The sequence below is a fragment of the Sciurus carolinensis genome, chromosome 5, assembly GCF_902686445.1.
Source record: "Sciurus carolinensis chromosome 5, mSciCar1.2, whole genome shotgun sequence".
Taxonomy (NCBI): domain Eukaryota; kingdom Metazoa; phylum Chordata; class Mammalia; order Rodentia; family Sciuridae; genus Sciurus; species Sciurus carolinensis.
In genome coordinates this window covers 100,981,308-101,001,124 of record NC_062217.1, presented here as the reverse complement: position 1 = coordinate 101,001,124, position 19,817 = coordinate 100,981,308, and the positions used below count along the sequence as shown (strand labels likewise).

Genomic DNA, 19,817 nt, shown 5'->3' with positions numbered 1-19,817 from the left:
AATGATACATTTTACATTCTTTTTTTATACTGCATCTTTGAAATCTCCTTATGGTGTATCTTGATCTGCACCTTAAGTTATTATCAAAACTATTTGATCTGAGGACTTGGAGAGTAGCTCAGTGGTAGAGTGTTTGCCTGGCATGCCCCCAAGTCCTGGGTTTAAAAAACAAAATACTACTTGGTCTGTATTTAGAGTTAATAAAATTAATTTACATTTGAAGTAGATTCACATACCCATGTTGTTCCACATACACTATGGTTGTCAAAATAATGGCCTCCCCAAAGATGTCCCTGTCCTAATCATTGGAGCAAGTGAATATTTTATGTTCCACAGCAAGGAAAAATTAAGCCTGCAGATGGAATAAAGGTTGCTAACCAGAGGCCAAACATAAAGAAATTATCCTGAATCATCCAGGTGGACCCAGTGTAGTCACATGGATTCCTTACAGTGGAAAAGGGAGGCAGAAGAATTCAGAGGCAGAGAATGATTTGAAGATGTAATGACGGCTGGCCTTGAAATGTCCAGGAGCCAGAGACTGCAGGAAGCCTTTAGAAGTTGGAAAAATTGGGGAAACTGAGGGTCCCCTAGAGCCTTGTAAAGGGACATGGCCCTAATAACTCTTGATTGTAGCCAGAAGGCCCATTTCAGATTTCTGACCTCCATGACTGTAAGAAAATGAATTCAGGTTGTCCCAAGGCACTAAATTTGTGGTAATCTACTAGGAAACTAGCACATATGCCTAAAAATTTTCTGGTAACTGAATCAAGTATCAAGCTTCCTTTAAAGCTGTATTGAGCCCAGTGCAGTGGCGCATGCCTGCAATCCCAGTGGCTCTGGAGGCTGAGGCAGGAGGTTTCAAAGCCAACCTCAGCAAAAGCAAGGCACTAAGCAACTCAGTAAGACTCTATCTCTAAATAAAATACAAAATAGGGCTTGGAATGTGATTCATTTACCAAGTGCCCCTGAGTTCAATCCCCAGTACCACCCTCCGCAAAAAAAGCTGTATTGACGTATAACTAACATATAGTAAATTGCAGATATTTAACAAGCACAGTTTGATAAATTTTGACATGTACACATCTGTGAAACCATCACCACACTCAAGAAAAAAAAAACATATCCATTGTAAGAAAAATGAGGCTCAGTTCGGGTCCCATGGCAGCTCAGACCCTTGAATCCAGGGGAGCAAGCACTCTGGGGTGCCTGGTCTGAGTCGCAGTCCAGCGCCAGTACCCAGAAAGCCACTCTGGACTCGGGAATTCACAACAGAGATTTTATCAGGTAGAAGACCAGAGCGTCTGCTAGAGGCTGGGAAAGAAAGAGAAAGAGAGAAAGAGAGAGAGAAGGGAGAGAGAGAGAGAGAGAAGGAGAGAGAGAAGGAGAGAGAGAGAGAGAGAGAGAGAGAGAGAGAGAGAGAGAGAGAGAGAGAGAGAGAGAGAACGGGGCACAGGAACTTCTCCAAAGTAGTGGAATTTCTTGGGCTAACAACAGACCAATGACTGAGAAGGAGACTCACAGGCTGACTAGTGGACCAATAACTAGCTAGGATGTTCACAGACTGACAATCTAGGTTGTAAGATGGGAGGGGGAGAACTGGCTGCAGCGGAAAGGGCAGGGGAGCAGCTTTATATTATATCCTTTATCCCAAAAGTTTCCTTATATCTCTTTGTCGTTCCTCCCTCCTGCTCTTCCTGACCTCTAATCCCAGTATCTTCTGATCTCCTTAGTTTGCATTTTCTAGACTTTATGCTAATGGAATCATACAGTATATATTGTGACTTGTTGTCTAGACTTCTTTCACTCACTATACCCATTTAGAGATGCATTTGTCGTGCTGGGTGATGTGGTGGGGTATATCTGTAATCCCATCTACTTGGGAGGCTGAAACCAAGGGTCACAGGTTTGAGGGTAGCCTGGGCAACTTAGTGAGACCCCGTCTCAAAATAAAAAATAAAAAGAGCTGGTGATGTAGCTCAGTGGTAAAGGACCCCTGGGTTTAATCCCCAGTACTGGAAAAAAAAAAAAAAAAACAACTTTTATTTCATTCATTCTTTTTGCTAACTAGTCATTCCATTGTATGAATATATCACAGTTTGTTTATCCATTTATGTGTTAGTGGCATTTGGGTTGTATCCAGTTTTGGGATATGAAAAATAAAGTGCTATGAACATGCATGTACAAATTTCTGTATGGATTTAAGAGAGTGTATGTCTCTTGAGTAAACATGTAGGAGGGAAACGGATGGATCATATGGTAGGTGTATGTTTAACTTTATAAGAAACCGATGAACTGTCTTCCAAAGTGACTATGCCATTTTACATTCCTATCAGCAGTAGATGAGAATTTCAGGTCCTCCACATCCACACAGGTCGGCATGACTGATATGTGCAGTCTTTCTGATTTTATCGATTTTAATAGATGTGATGGTATCACATTGTGGTTTTAATTTGCATTTCCTTTTTGACTAAGGATGTTGTTGAAGATATTTTTATGAGCTTATTTCCATTCCTCTATCTTATATGATAAATAACTGTTCAAATATTTTGCTGAGTTTTCAATTGAATTATTTCCTTATTAATGAATTTTAAGAGTACAATTTTGAATTTTGAGTATGTCCTTTATCAGATATATATGATTTTCAAATATTTTTACAGTTTATAACTTGTCTTTTTATTCTCTTTAAAAGAACAGAATTAATTAAATAAATTGAAAGTATTAATTAGTTCTCTTTTGAGTTGTGCTTTTGATGTTCCCAAGGAATCTTTGTGTAAATCAAAATCATAAGGGTTTTCTACCAGAATTTTTATAGCCTTAGATTTTACATTCAGGTGTATCATTCATTTTTAGTGTATTTTTGTATGATGTGAAGTATGGATCAGAGATCATTTACTTGGGAATGAATATGCATTTGTTCCATCACTGTTTGTTGAAAATACTGTCCTTTCTTCATGGAATTGCCTTTATACTTTTGTCAAAAAGCAGTTGTTCATATATGCATGAACATATATGGCTGTATTTCTGAGTCCTCTATTCTGTTCTATTTATCTATCTGTCTTGATGGCAATGTCTCATTTTATTTACTGTAGCTTTATAATGTCTTCAAATTAAGTAGTGTTCGATCTCCAACCTTGTTATTCTGCTTCAAAGTTGTCTAGATATTCTAGGTCCTTTATATTTCTGTGTGAATTTTAGAAGGAGTTTGTCAGTTTCTACAAAAATGCCTCTGAAATTTTGTTTGACACTTCACTGAATGTATAGATCAACTTGGAAAGCATGGACAGCTTAGTCATAGTAAGTTTTCTAACCAATGAACATAGTATACTGCCCCATTTATTTAAATTTTCTTTCATTTCTCCAATTATTTTTATCTTTTAATGCACAGGTCTTTAACATCTTTTGTCATATCTATCCTTAAATATTTTATATTTTAATGCAATTAATGACTTTTATTTTTAATTTCCAGTTTTTATTGCTAATATATAGAAATATGATTTTGTTTTCTGCATTTATCTTGTACCTTGCAGACTTGATTAACCCATCTATTAGTTCTGGTAGCTTTCATCAGATTTTATGCATGGACAATTATGTTCTCAATGGACATAGTTTTATTTTTACCTTTCCAATCTGGGTCACTTTTATTTCTTTTTCTTGCTTTATCCCACCTCTATGCCTATAACTGGGTATTAAACCCATGGACACTCTACCACTGAGCTACATCACCAGCAATTTTTATATTTTATTTTGAGACAGGATCTCACCAAGTTATCAGGTCTGGGCTCAAACTTGTCATCCTCCAGCCATAGTCTCCCAAATTATTGGGATTATAGGTGTCTTTTTTCTATACCAGTTAGCTTGCCAGTACAATGTTTGATACACATGGTGAGATTAAATCTCATCTTGATCCTGGTCTAAGGGGAAAGCTTTTAGTTTTTCATCATCAAATATTAGATTTTAGTTTTTCATAGATGACTTTTACCAGGTTGAAAAGTTTCTTCTATTCCTAATTTGTTGAGAAATTTTATCAGGAATGGATATTGAATTTTGTCAAATGCCTTTTTTTATTTACAAGATGGTTGTATTTTTTTTTTTTATTTTTCAGTTTATCAATATGATGAATTACATTGATTGATTTTGAATGTTAAATCAAACTTAAATTCCTGGGACAAGTTCCAGTTGGTTCCTTGATATTTTCCTTTTTATATATTATTGAATTAAATTTACTAATCTCTGTTGAGAACTTTTGCTTCTGTGTTCATAGGAACATTGATCTCTAGTGTCCTTTTCTTATAATGTTTTCTGTAATTTTATATTAGGTTAATGCTCTCCTCATAAAATGGAAAAGTGTGTCTTCTTCAGTTCTTCAAAGAGTTTGTATAGTATTGGTGTTATCTGTTTCTTAAATATTTGGTAGAATTTACCAGTTAAGCCATCTGAGCCTAGAATTCTCTTTGTAGGAAGGTTTTTAAGTACAAATTTCTTTACAAGAAACAGGGCTATTTAGGTATTTCTTCTTAAACAAACTTGGTACTTTGTTTCTTTTAAGGAGTTTGCCCACTTCATCCAAGTTGGCAAATTTACTAGGGTAATGTTTCTGTGTGTGTGTGGGGGGGTGTGTATGTGTTCCTAGGGATTGAACCTAGGACCCTCTGCATGCTAAGCACACACTGTTTACTGCTCTCTGGCTCCAGCACTGTAACATTGTTCTTATTGTTACCTTATTATTATTTTAACAACTGAAGAATCTATAGTGACATCACCTCTCTCTGTTCTGATTCTGATGACATATCTCCTCCCTTTTTTCCTAATTAGAGCAACTAGAGGCTTATCAGTTTTATTGACTTCAAAGAATCAGCTTTTGGTTGACTGATTTCATTGATTTTCCTCTATTATTATTATTTTTTTTATTTATAGTCACTCTGATTTTTATTTTTCTTCCCTTCACTTACCTTGGATTCAATTTTCTTTGCTGAGTTTCTGTAAGGATGCTGGGGTCATTGATGTGAAGCCTTTCCTCTTTTCTACTATAAGCATTTGGTGCCATAATTACTCCTTTATAGGCATCTTGCATATGTTTTATATGTGTTTTCCTTTTTAATCATTTCAAAGTGTTTTGTCTCTGCTAATTCTTCTTTGATCCATGGATTATTTAGAGGTATACTCACTAGTTTCTAAATAATTGGTGATTTTCCAGAAATCTTGCTCTTATTGATTTCTAATTTAATTCCATTGTGGTCAAAGAATATATGTTGTATTTAAATTCTTTTATATCTATTGAGACTTTTTTATGGCCATCTTAGTAAAAATTCCAAGTGCATTTTGAAAGAATGTGTATTCTACTTTGTTGGGGGAGGTTTACTGGGGATTTAACCCAAGAGGCACTTTACCACTGAGTCACATCCCCAGCCCTTTTTATTTTCTGAGACAGGGTCTAGCTAAGTGGTGAGGCTGGTCTCAAACCTGCACTCCTCCTGCCTCAGTCTCCAGAGTCTCTGGGATTAAAGGCATGCACTACCGTGCTTACATTTTCCTTCTTTTGGATTAATTGAACATTTTCTATTCCATTTTATCTCATTTGCTGACCTATCAGCATTAACCTTCTTGCCCCACAGAAATCCTGTTAAAGAATAAATGTTTGCTGCTGTTTTGAGCTACTATGTTCTGCAGCAATGTGTTATGTAGCAATCAACAATACGTATAGAACCTGACAGGTAGGCCCCTAAGGGTTGCACCACTCCTTTGGTTCCCCATTATGAGGTTTAGATAAATGAGATGGAATGAAGCCATTATGTAGGCTGCTTTCCTTTAGTCTGCAGCATTTCTGCAGTTTGCATCTAATATGCTATATAAATGAATTTTGAGTGAAGCTTCTAATTTACTGCTATATATGAAATATTCTTTCTCCCAAAATCCCTCTGCAGGGCATATCCTAATCAATTTCCAGAGGTTGGTTCTTTGAGTGAAGTTTCTGGAACTTGTGGTCAGGGGCTCTATCTGAAGCCCACAAGTCTCCTTGGGGAGTTCAGGTGGGCACATTCACAAAAGTCATGGAGGAATCTATGATGGAGACAGCAACAGGCCTGGGAGTAGATCCCTGCTAGATACAGACAGAATGGAAAGTCCTTTGTCCATTAGTCATTTATCCCAATGGACTGCATCAGTGTGGGGCTAAAGATGAATTAAGTCAGCTGCAGTCTCTAGGGATGAATTTAGATATGCAGGCTGAACAAATTCCCAAACAGAGCAAATGCTCATCAGCTCAAAGTGGGAGGGGGAAGGGCCCAGACTCCATGGGAGTCTATCAGGTGCCTGGAGTTTACACAATTACATTCTGTATCCAGGGTCCCATCAGCAAATTGTGCAGATCTAGTGCAAACCATATGCTTGGTCACTTCTCAGAATGCAGATATTCAAGTCCTGACCTGGCACTGTAGTAAGAAGGCCAGCTGGTCCTTACAATTGCTAACACTTCAGATTTCTCAAACAAATGCCAAAGACCCCTGGTGGTGGAGGGCATTATCTGAGAGGCTGGTAGCAGAAACTTGCTCTTGTGACCTGTATGTGTCCAAGGCACAGAATTTTAGCCAAGAACCTGCTCTCTAGGCCACTATGGCAGATAGCAAATCATTTCATCCTCACAACTTCCTCAGAAAGGGGAATATTATTATCCCAATCTTACAGGTGAGGGAAAGTGAGGTGTGGGGTAAGTTTATGAAAGAGGCACCAACCTTTGACTGCCTTCTCTCAGGGTCCCTAGAACAGTATTTCTCAAAGTGTATTCCCCAGAGCTAGCAGTACCAGAAAACTGGTTAGAAATGCAAATTCTTCTGTTTTCTCCAGACCTATAGAATCAGAAACCCCAGGGTGGGGTCAAGTGCTTATCTGGTCACACACTTTCAAGATTAGCAATTAAATCACACAGGAACCTACAGTTAGATAAATTGTAGTAAAAACAAAGGTAGAAGTACTTAAAATGCATCCCTTCCTAATTGTTTGACTTCATTACTGTGCCCAGTGCTCTCAGGTTACTGAACTCTGATGCAAACACTGTAGTGCATCTTTTCCTAGCTCCGCCTCCGAAGACATCAGGAAAGCAGCCATGGAGGGGAGGGATGTGTACATCACAGAGATCAGCAAACACTGGAAATCATGGTGCTTTCTTCTTTATTGTTAAACACCACTACAACACCAGCTCCATTCTTTCAGATTCAACAAGCCCTAGGGTGGTTTGAGAAGCATTCATTTCAGCTGGATGCTTTATACCGACTCCTTACATGTCCTGTCATCACAGTCTGAACAAATGTCCTATCACTTAAGGATAGAGCAGACTTTCTCTGCTACCCTGCCCTCTGGCTCCACCTCAGTGCCTGAACCCCTGGAATCAAAGCCTAGGTTTGGACCTGTGAAAGGAGGGGAATCAGTGCACCTGAAGCCCTGGACTAAGAGCCCCTTGCAGTGGTGGAGACACATTGAGATTCACCTGGGAGCAAGATGAGCAGTGGATCCCAAAGTCACAGCCTGACTTCTTGCAAGCAAATGCAGCCAGTGACCGCTGTCAGAAATGAGGGAAGCACAGTGGCAAAAATGAGGCTCCAGTGTCAGTGCCCACCCCCGCCCCACCACCAGATCATACCCCAGTTCTCTCTTGCCAACTGTGGAGCACAGGGGTCAGCTGCTTTGCCTCTCCCAACTCCATCTACTACTCCAGGAAGATGGCAATAATAGCTCCTACCCCTGGGGTTTCTAGGTTAAATCCAATAATTCAGGCCAAGAACCAGAAATACAGAAATGGCTCCATAAACAGAAGCTATTTCTGCTTTTTATATTTAGCTGGAGTAGCAAGTTATGTCAGTGTCAATATTGTTTCTCCCATTTTATGGATGACAGATATTGAGGCACAGGAAAGAAGAAACATACCCAGAATTACAGAGACTCAGTTACTGAAACAGCGAATACCCAAGATGTATCCCATTAGGCAGTGATGGATCTCACCCACGCCCTCTAATGAGCATGTTCCCGCATCCTGAGGCTGCGGTCCTAATTTATTCCCAGTAGCTCCAGGTTCCTAGCAAGAAAGGAACTGTTAATTCAGTTACAATCATTACCAGCTGGTTCTCTGGTTTATTGCTGTAATTTCTCTAAAGCAAGCATCTGTGGGTGGAGACGTCATTCTGACTTCACATTGCTCAAATGAGAAAAGGCATTTCCACTTGTGCTTGCAGTGCAAGATGCCAGCAGTCACATAGGGGGCTCTAGTCACCCTGTTGCAGCAGGATTTGCCCAGAAAAGACCTGACTTAGCTACAGGTAAATTGGTTAACCTCTCTGTGCCCCTGTTTCCTTAACTGTGAAACAGGAGTAATAATAGTACTTTGTGTGGCTGTTGTGCATTTTAAATGAACTAGTACTTGCCCGGGAGAGGAGCTCTCTGTGAGCACACATCGGGTGGGGGCTGGAGGCAACTTGCTCAAAGCAGACAACTGCACCCCTCACCTGGACATATACCTATACAGGGATGCTGTTCCCCCACCTGGTGTGAAACTCAAATACACAATAAGAGCAGAGATTTGTTTAGCAAACACAGTTCTTGCTATGTGCCAGGCACTACTGGAAAGTCTTCCCAAGTACTCATTTAATGCACCCAACAGCCCAACAAGAACTGTTTTTATTCCTGTTTGTTTCATAGGTAAGGAAACCGAGACACAGAGAAGTGAAGAAATTTACCAGTAGCTGAACCAGGATTTGAACTCAGGCAGTTGGCTGCAGGGATTTAGTTTAAAATGGGTTTCCTATGAAGAGACCCAAAAATACATAGTCCAGCCCTACACAGTTGAGTAAAATTGAATGTGAAAGAAATGAAGGAAGTCCTTGGCAGAGATCAATGGCATAACTCCCAGGAGGGGGAAGGCAGCCCTGTCTAGCCTGGGGATGGGACAAGGGAAGGTCAAGGGGTGGTCTTGACAAACCCCCCCTTCCCTGGGTAGGACGTACCAAGCAGGAATCTGAGAAGTCATAGTTTTTGTCCCATGGTACATGTATTAGGGTTCTCTAGAGGAACAGAATCAAAAGGAAGTATGATTATAAAAAGGGATTTATTAAATTGGCTTAAACGACCAGAAGCTGGATAGTCCACAATGGCCGTCTGCAACTGGAGAGCTGGAAGAACAGCAGCTGTGCAGTCCAAGACACAGAAGCCCCAGAACAAGAAGGATCAACAGTGCTACCCAGGAAACTACCTGGAGAATCACTGGCAGAGTGATTGGAAGAGTGAAGAAACCAGAGTCCAATATCCTCAGATGATTGATTTAAGCAGGAAATCAAGAACCCATTCAAGAAGAGTGGAGCTTGCAACTGCATCTACTTTCTTGTTCTTCCAACTTTTATTTCATCCAAGCCACCATCCTATTGGGCAGTGCTGCCCATGCTTATGGAGGGTCTCCACTTCAGTTCACTATCCCACATTCCATTCATTCCGAGACACACCCTCATTAACACACCCAGAAGCCTCTTAATTATCGGCATCTCTTAATCCAATCACGTTGACAATTCAAATTAACCATTATAGTACAGAATATAGAAACTGAGCTTCAGAGAAATTGAGTTGTTACCTGAGGCTACACAACCTAGCAGTAGAGGGCAGGGACTCAAACCTGTCCCTCTACCCCTGGCATCTTTCAATTGGGTTACCAGATTTCAGCATTAGAAAGCAAGGTGGAGCCTGCCTCCTCTAACCTATACAATTGGCCCTCCATAACTGTGGCTGCACTTGCATAACTGAACCAACCACAGATTGAATATTCAGAAACAAACTATGTACAGACTTTTTTTTTCTTGTCATCGTTATTTAAACAATGTAGTCTAACAACTATTTGCATAGCATTTACATTGTATTACATATGTTAAGCAATCAAGATGATTGGAAGTCTACTGAAGGATGTGCATATATTATATGCAAATACTGCACCATTTTATATAAGGGACTTGAGCATCTGTGGATGTAGAAGTCATAGGGAGTCCTGGATACAGAGGGACAACTATATTCATGTGTACCAGGCAGATGGCATTATCTAGGTTGGGAACTTTTTGTATGGTAGCTAACTCCCATTTAACAGTTAAATGAATGAGACCTTGGGTTGTGGATGTGGCTCAGTGGTAGAGCACTTGCCTAGCCTGCACAAGGCCCTGGGTTCCATACCGAGAACCAAAAATTAAATGGATAGATAAAATCAAGATAAGAAGTGAAATCTCACTCTGCCAGGACATAGCGGACACACCCAGATCTATGATGCTGCCCCCATGTCACCTCAGAGCCTAGCCCGGGATGCTGGCCTTCCTCTCCTTGATACTGTATGCCTATACGGCTTCAGACCTAGAAAGACTACAGATGGGCCCCAAGTGGGGCTCATGGTGAGAGCTCAGACTTACCTTTTCTTGTAGGCAGAGTTCCTCCACCTGTGGGTGCAGCCAATAGTGCCCACCCAACTCCACCTGAGAGCCCTATGCAGGAGCCTTCTCAGTGCCTGGTACCCCATCATGGAGAGGAGGCACATGCTTCTCTCTGGTACCCTAATTCCCTGCAAGGCCCTAGAGGACTTGACTTCTACCTTCCTCTCTCAAGGGGCCAGGATGACAATTTTCAGTCATTTCATGCTTCCTGTGTTTGTTTGTCTCCATTCTAGGGATTTATTTCTCTACAAGGAACCCAGGTGACTGAACTTCTTCCTGGCCCTGAGGACCCAGGGAAACACCTCTTTGAGATCAGCCCAGGTAGGAATGAACACCCTTCACTCTGTGCTGGTGGCACTGTGCTGGAACTGATGGGGGTGTCACCATGACCCCTGCCTGGGAAGCACAGATCCCCATATTGCAGCTCCTTGCACGAGTTCCAGTTCTTTCTCCAGGTACAACTCGGAGATGTGGGTCTAATCTAGAGAATAGTGCATGTTGGGGAGGAATTAGACAATTCACTAGGTTATCTGGATAATTAGCTTTTGGGCAAGAGGAAAATGGGTATTTTCAAATTTATGATAAATGTAAAGAAAGAAACCAGTTATCCTAGGGTGAAGATCCAAAAGTAAGACTTGGAAATCCAGAGTCCAATGCTAGTACAGATTCAGCAGGGTAGGGCTGGGGAGACAGCTCAGCTGGTAGAGTGCTCGCCTCGCAAGCACAAGGCCCTGAGTTTGATCCCCAGTACCGCAAAAAAAAAAAAAAAAAAAAAAAAAAGATTCAGCAGGGTAAAATAAGATTTATCATGAATCCCAAACCGGAATTAGGATATATTTGAAGGAAGGGAAATAATTTAGACCAAAGAACTGCTATCCTATTAGGAGTTTTAAAACTATTCTTTAAAGGTCCAAGTTTTACAATGTGGTTGTTACTGAACTAAGTTAAAGTATCTGGCAGGTGAGGCTATCTGTTTACAGCAAGGCCCAGTTTTGCAGTCAGGCAGGGTTTTATTTAGCTTAGCCTCCATCAGAAGCAGAGCCTAAGATAAGAATTTGAGCAGTTTATTCTGGTGGTAGTCCCTGGAAGGGGACAGGGAAGGGAGGGAGCCACTTGGGGTATGCTAAGGAGCAGATTGCTACTTGAGCACCCCACTCAGTCCATTGAGTCTTGAGCTGGTGCAGAGCAGGCCCCAGAAGTGTCTTGCCTAAGGAATGGGAGGCTGGGAACATACCAACCAACTCCTACCAGCCATCCATTGAGAGCTGCATCCTATAGATTTCACCCTGGTCCTGCCCTGTGCACGTACCAAACTACCTGCAGACAGAGATGGCCTTCAGCAACAGTTGCAGATGCTTGAGGAAAGAGGCCACCAGCATGATGGGAAGAGTGAGTGTGTAGGAGTCTGGGCAGGGGACTGGGAAGCAGTGAGTAAGCAATGGCCTTACTGAGGCTCTCTGAGCCAGCAAGTGTATAGTCACAGAGCAGTGCAGCCACCCTAACCATTCTGATGAAATAATCTGGCTATTGGCTGTCTACGGAGGGGATGATCAGCCTAGGCTCAGGACAGCAAGCTGCAGCCCACCAGGAGTGGAGTGAGCAAAGCCAAGCCTGTCATATAAGGTAACATATTCCCAAGTTTCCAGGGATTAGGACATGGATATCTTTGTGGGTCATTATTCTGCCTATCCCAATACTCAAAACACCCCTCTAAGGTAAGGAGTGTTTTGATAACTGTTTTACACAAACAGACAGTGAGAATTATGAAGAATAAGTCACTTGTCCAATGACAGGCAACTGGATAGTAGTGGAGTTGGGGCTTTGTCTTAGTCAGTTTTCTGTTGCTATAACTGAATTCTACAAGCTGGATGATTTACAAAGAACAAGGCATATTAAACTCATAGTTCTAGAGACTGTGAAGTCCAAGATCAAAGGGCCACATATGGTGAGATACTTCTTGCTATGAGGACACTCTGCACAGTCCCATGGCAATATAAGGCATCCCATAGTGAAAGGGGTGCACACAAGAGAACAGAACCAAACTGACTTTTACAGCAGACCACTCTCAGGTAACCCATTCAACCATAGATGGCTCCATCCATTCATGAGAGTAGAGCCTTCAGGACCCAATCACTTTTCAACCCCCCATAATGAGGATTATAGTTCAACACGAGTTCTGGTGGGGAAATTCAAGCCACAGCAGGCTTGAACTCAGGCCATGTGGCTTAAGTCACATGCTGGAATTTGACTGCAACATAGGCAGCTGACCCCTGAGGCCTCCTACAGAATCTGATGTCTTTCCTACTTGAGCTGGGCAGTCTGGGGACCTGGTTACAGGAAGGAATGACCTAAATGCCTTTTTTTCTGAGCACAATAATGGTAACTTGACAGAGCACCAGATTCATGCAGGTGCCCAGAGTTGCCCATCTCAGCTCTCCTGTCTTTGGACATGCAGCCACTCCCAAAAGCCTTAGGGTAGAGGTAAGGGTCTGCTGTGGCTGCTTAGGGACAGCAGAACAGGTGGTGGGCAGTGAGGGAAAATAGCCTGTGTGGAGTGCTGCCCATCCATCTAGGGCAAACACAATAGCAGTTGTTTCCCAAGACCCTAGAGTGATTGTCCTCCTCGCCCTTTAGGGGCTCTGGATTCTGGAGGCTTCCTATCAGCCTGGTCCAATGGGACTAGGGAGGCTGCACCCATGGCTAATGCCTGGTTCTGGCTGCATCTGGTGAAGCTCCCCTCCCTTCATGGCACATGCAGGTGTGGCATCCCAGAGAGATTAAGTGAACCAACCTCCTAAAGTCAAACAGCTAGCTTGCAGGTAAGGGAGATTGATCCTTCCCTGGTCAAACTGACTTTAGGAAGGTAGGCTTTCTGTTACCACAGTTCCACAGTTGCTCCAACTATGGGCCTTGTTGGTACTGAAAATTAACGATGATGATGATGTTGGAGTAACCCCATCTTCAACCACAGCAATATACAATCTCAGGAATCTCAAGAAGCCTGCTCACTGATCCAAATCAATTACCCCTGATTGAGAGTGTCCCAGACTGAGAGTGACCTGGAGGAGTCCTAAGGTGAGCAGGGCACAGTCTGTGCCCTCAAGAAATCAGGGAACATTTTCTTCCCAGCTCACATCAAGATAAACAGCTTAGTTGCTATGAGAAGAATTACCTGGGGACAAGGACAGGAAGTGTCCTGAGGGGTCATGCTCGTGGGTCTCCCTGCATTGAGCACAGCTCCTCAAGTAATGTGCACAGGTCGAGATTAACCATGCGCTGGGTAGGTAAGGGGCAGTCCACATAGGGGACCCATGGCACTGTTAGGGGACCCATGGGACTGCTCTGACAATTCTGAGTGTGCCTGAGTGGTGGGCACTGGGTGTGGAGAACTAAAAGGAACAGAGAGCAACCTAACAGCCAAGGTCCAGGTCCAGGGTTGCGGGGATCAGTGGCAGAACAGGGAAATGGAAGGATTTGATCACCCTGCCTTAGACTCCGTTCTGGCAACTAGAGGCCAGGCAGGGGCACACCACAATCCCTCACCCCCCACCAAGTATCCCCCATCCCTTTAAAAGAAGGGAAAACTGGACAATTCTAGAAAATATGGCAGAACTCCAAGTGTATACATCAAACCAACTACATGCATTTTAAACCATAGTTGTTTGCTCTCTTCAACTGTATAAAGTGATAGTTTTTCAAGATATATTAATTTAAAACATGAGGTAATATTTTGGAATGAAATTGACCAAATTTTGTTGTGTGTGTGTGTGTGTGTGTGTGTGTGTGTGTGAATATGTACCAACAAACCCCATTAATATGTATAATTATACCAATAAAAGAATTAAATAAATTTATAGAGACAAAAATATGAGGAAAAATTATGCTGTTAGTGCCATCTAGTGGAGGAATCTGCCAATTCCATGACCCACAGTGCCGGCCCTTCTGCCCACCACCAAACTTTCAGCCTGGCTATACCTGATTTCAAGTCATCTAAGAACCCACAAGACCAGCCACAGAGCAAGGCACTGGAGAACAGTGTTACAAGTGACTTTAGTTCAAATGAGGCTTCCCCTCTTGTCCAGATGGCTGTGGTCCACGGCTCCACCCTCCATGTTGTCAATATACAAAGAGTGCAGAAAGATGGGAACAATTGCTTTGGGCAGAAGTGAGCATCCATTCACTGGATGGATATGCAGGAGTATCACTTACAAGTTTAGGGGAGCCTGAAATAAGGGGTGGCTGGCTTTTGGTCTTGCCTGTGTAGTTAGTTATACACAGGATTTGAGAAAATCAAGTTGGACTGCGATAGCAAATTGGCATATTGCCAAGCAGTGGGGAGGCCAGGCACAAGCGTTGCCCTCAGCATTTGTTTCCTGAATGGAACCACTGGCCTAGAAACTGATGGAGCTACAGACTTGCAAGAATTCTCTAGATGTGGGGTAAAGAGGAAGATGACACCACCAGCTGGGATTTGGGGCTAGAACACACAAAAGACTACCAGCGCCTACAGAAGTGGGTTGTGAGGGAACCCCCTGCAGCTAGGCCTTCTAGCACCACCCCTGCCCCTCACCACATCATCTTCCAGGGAAGACACTACACCCTTGCCCAGGTAAGCAAAGAGGTGTTTATCTTTCCCCTCTGCCTCCTTCTCACCCCAGTACCCAGGTCCAGTCCAGGGAAAGACCAGAGAGCAATCCCTATCACACTCCATCACCAGTCCACACTCCAGAAAGACTTGAATGGATATGAATAAACAGAATCAAGTGTTGAAAATCTAATTGAGACTGTTTAAATAAACTAAAAGTGAGACACATGCTGGACCCTGGGTAAAATCTCCAAGTGAGCTGCTACTCAAAGGTGGGAGAAATGTCAGGGAGAATATTGGGGAAAGAAAACCATTTCATGTCTCTTCTTCAATGAGTTTAGCTTCTTCATATTACGTAGGTTAACTACTATTGATAACCCTCAAATCACAGGATCTTGGCCAAGTGGAATGTATTTGTCTTTTATATATAGTCAAAAGTGAATACTCCTGTTTGGCAGGCAGCTGGTCTCCACGCATCTTTCCATCTTATGCCTTTGCCATCTGAAAACTGTGGCTTGCAAAAGCATCTTGTTTATCTACAAGCTGGGTAGCCAACATGCCAGGGAGGTGTCCTGGTCCAAACCGTCTCCTCCAAGTCCATTGGACAGAATTACGTCACACAGCCTTACTTAAGTGCAAAGGATTTTGGGAAATATAGTGCAGCTGTGCCCAGGAGGCCAACAAGGTTGGTTTAATGAGCAGTCAATAGTCCTGCCACACTGTTCAATGAGCTGGTTACCTAAGCCATGGAGGCATGTTTCTATTCTCACAAAATAAAGAATGTCAAGCACATGGACAGGAAATCAGACATGAACCCACAGGATGAAAAGTGCTAGGGAAAACATAAATATACAGATTGTATTGCCCAGAGGAAGAGACTCCAACACATGTGGGGACCATAAAGGACTTCCAGGGCAGAATGATAAGGACCCTGCTCCCTAAAGGTTAAGTAAGCAAGTGAAAAAGAAGGGATGGGGGGAATGAGTACATCTCAGGCAGAAGCATTAGTGTGAGTGTGGTGAAGACGGGACCAAGTGAATTCAAGGAACTCAGTGTATGATTAATTGAATTTAAAGTAAGTTTTGGAAACAACAGGGAGCTAAACTCATTGCCAGAATGGAAAGTGGTCTTCTGTGGTGGGAGACTGGAGCAGGGCTATGGTTCCCAAACTTTAGCAAGCCCCAGAATCACCCAGAGGGCTTTTTAAAAACACTGTTTGCTGAGCTGGTGGTAGGACAGATGTAGAAAGGTGGCCCTAGTGTAGAAAGCAGGGGACTTAGAGTCTTCAGAGGGAGAATGAGGAGAAATTCACAGAGGAAGTGAATGAGAGGAGGTAGGGGGGCCAGAGAAAGCTATAACCAATATTTTTAGCATAATTATTAACATGGGGGAGGAAGAGGGCAGGATAATGTGTGGAGATGTTGCTTTGTGCTTTGATCTCTCCACCCTTTTCCTTCATGGTAGAAGCAGGAAACCAGACCTTAAACCCATTTGCCTCCATGGTAGGTGATGTCCTAGGGATACCCTCTCCCCTTCCCCCAGATAATTATGATATTCAGTCACTCCAACCCCTGGCACTGCCCCAAGAAGGTGACAAATACGAGGAAGCTGGCCCTGAGCACTAGTGTCCTGCCCCAGGCAAATATTCAAACAAGGCAAAAGAATAAGAGTCCCAGGTGGCTGCAAGCGAAGGTACCAGATGACACCAGGGACCAAAACAGCCCCTCATCCTTGTCTAGGCCCCACCTAAGCCTGATCACAAAAAAGGGAACCCTTACCCTTTCCCAATAGGGACCTGGTAGACTGGGGTTCACAGATGGAATTAACATGATTTCTTTATCATAAATATGATAATTGCTGTGTTCCTGAGGTTGTAGACCAAGACATGCAGAGGTGGCACAGGGTTAAGCACTTATCGAGTTCTTCCTAAGGATAGAGACTGAGCACCGCCACACTAATCCTTACTGCACTCCCAGGACTAACCTTTACTAACCCATTTACCAGATGAGGCACCTGTGACTCTGACAAACCAACTAACTTGCTAGGATCTCACAGCCAGTTGACCGTGGAGTGCAACTTGAGCATCTCTAATCCTGGAGTCCTGCTGCTCATCAGAACTGGCTCCCTGGTCAGACTTGAAGGAACCAGACCCCACAAAGGGGTTGGGACTCAAAGGCTCTGCATGTTCTGCCCACCTGGGATTCTTCTCTACCAGGGCAGTTGCCTGGCAAACCCTGCCCCTCTCCGCCTTTCAAAAGCTATCTGCGCTTTGCAGACTTGATCCTGCAGGTCTTGGGTTTCTTGGCAATGCCAGCATCTGGCCCAAGGGCAAGTTTAGGCCTCCCTCTAAACCTGCAAGGGGAAGAGGGGCCAAGAGGTGGAGAGGCCTGCTATTAGCATTCTAGGTGAAAAGAGTTGCTAAGACCTTGGGACTAGTCCCCACAAGATCCTCATGGATTAAATTATCTGGATCAAGTAATCAATAAAGCATCACAACTTATTTCTAATATCCCTCTTCTGGAATTAGTGCAGAGCTGCCAAAGGTAGGCAGGTGGGTTGACAGCAGGATTCAGATGGAAGCCCTAAGTTTTTCTCAAAAGCAATTGATTAGGCTGTCACAACTCTTCCACTGCTGGATATATCTCCTAAGGGTCCCCAAAGGCAGGGAACTAACTCCAGACAAGAAGAAATTGACCAGAAGCCTAGAAGGCCACAGGAGAATCAACTAGAAGCTGGAGAGATGCCTGTGGAAGGGCCAGGCAGCAGGACTACTCAGGGGTCCAAGAGCCGTGAGTGACATTGGGGTCAGTGCTCTGTGCTGAGCAGTTGAATCCTGCTGAGTCCTCAGTCTCACCCTCCAGCACCCAGCTTTGAGCTTGCAGCCGCCTGTCCTTATCCAACCTGTATTTTGAAGCAGATAGGAAGACCGCTGCCTGTTATCACTAAGGCCTGACCTTGAAAGGGAGTCAGCATGCACAGATTACTCTGCAGAAGTAGACTGATAGAGTGTGCCTGATGTGTCCAGAGCATCCCTGATTGCATTAGCTGCAGCCTGAATGGGAGTGATGTTGATATGGGCCTATCTCAGCACCTGGTACCAGTCAGCCTGCATCTCAGCCTTACCCTGCCTGAGTTTGCCTGCACAGCACCAGACCATGGGTAATGACTAGAAATGAAATTAGTTGAGAAGTTCTCTAGCGACTCCCACCACTGAGAATGGGAGAATCAGCAGATTTGAGATTGCTTAACTTCCCTGTCTTGCGATCTGGACTCCTCTTGTCTTAAGTTCCCTTCTCCCAGCTAAACACAAGACCAGGTGTGGAAAATTCCCACTGGTATCCCTGGAAAGAGGTGCCCTTGAGGAGGAACCTGCACCTAATTCCTTGGGCCCAAATCACATTCAAGAGCAGCACTCTTCAATAGAAATAGAACACAAGCCACATTTGTCATTCTAGATTTTCTAGTAAATAGTCACACTAACAAAAAGAAAATAAAAGAAAACAAATGGTATTAATTTCAATAACATATTTATTAAACCCACTAGATCCCAAATATTACCATTTGAATGTATAATTAAATATTAAACCCAGGGCCTCATGCCTGCTAAGCATGTGCTCTATTGAACTCCACCTCTGTGAAATAGATTACTTTTTTTGTATTTTTATTTTAAATCCAAAGAATATTTTGCACTTAGAACATTTTTCAATTCAGGCACTAAATTTTCATTGGAAGCATCTGCTCTGTGTTGAGATTTCATATGAAGTTGAAAAAGTAGACTTATATATCCAAGTTACTCTGAATATGTTTAAAGTTTTTTCAATAACTGAATTGAAGTCAGCTTTTGAATATAAATATAAATGAAGTAAAATTAAATTAATGCTTCAGTTGCTCCATCACACTAGCCACCTTCAGGTGCTCAGCAGCCCTGTGCGTCTGGTGATGCCATATTGGACAGCTCAGGTGCCAATCAGGAGGGCCGAACACCTGACACTGCCCGGCATAGACTAGGTGCTCAACCATGAATGAGAGGTAGGAAGGAAGGGAAGAAGAAATGGTTCAGGGTGTGGGCCTAGGTTTTGGAGTCAGACAGACTTAGATTTACCATACAGCACTGCCACTCACTAATTGAGAGAGTCTGGAACAATGACTTTCAATTCTCTGCATTTCCTGCTTAGAACAAAGCTCCAGAGTATGCTGCAGAGATGGGTCCCCAGGGTCTTCGGCTTGGAAGTGGGTCAGCAAGACAAAATTGTACTTCTGCAGAAGGGTGTGCCCCCAAAGGGAATCCAGCACCAAGCACACCTGGGCAGGAGTCCACCAATATTTAGCCCTGAAGAAGCACTGCTCCTTGCTCTGATAGGAAGTGTTCAGGGGCACAATCTACATAAGTAACTAATTTAAAAATTGAGGTGGGCATGGAAAAGGGCTACAGTTTAATTGGATATCTGTTAGGGATATTTTTAAAGTGGCTCCATTCTGAGCACATTAAAATGGTCTCATTATACACGTGAAACTTAGTTATAGTAAACATGCCTGTGTTGTATTAGAGGTTAACTTTGATAGAAAAGAAAACAAAACTTACAATTGCAAATCAAAGTCATGGTTCCTACCAGGTAATTCAACTGCAGCCATTTCTCTTGACCAAGGCCAATCAGAAAGTACCTTTAGCAAAAGAATGAAATCCTGTCATTTATGACAACATGGATGGAACGAGAGATCATAATGTTAAGTGAAATAAGCCAACCACATTAAGACAAGTACTGCATGTTCTCACTTATATATGGAAG

General features: G+C 42.9%; 1 protein-coding gene across 3 annotated transcripts in view; it reads left to right on the top strand.

Annotated features, from left to right (window-relative positions):
- The window catches only part of Arhgap22 (Rho GTPase activating protein 22), a 185,132-nt gene that overhangs the window by 74,095 nt on the left and 91,220 nt on the right, over window positions 1-19,817 (top strand). For all 3 annotated transcript variants that reach the window (XM_047554513.1, XM_047554510.1, XM_047554511.1), the window contains one exon: window positions 10,679-10,766. In XM_047554513.1, the coding sequence (XP_047410469.1) occupies window positions 10,679-10,766 (88 nt within the window). The remainder of the gene's footprint in view (window positions 1-10,678; window positions 10,767-19,817) is intronic.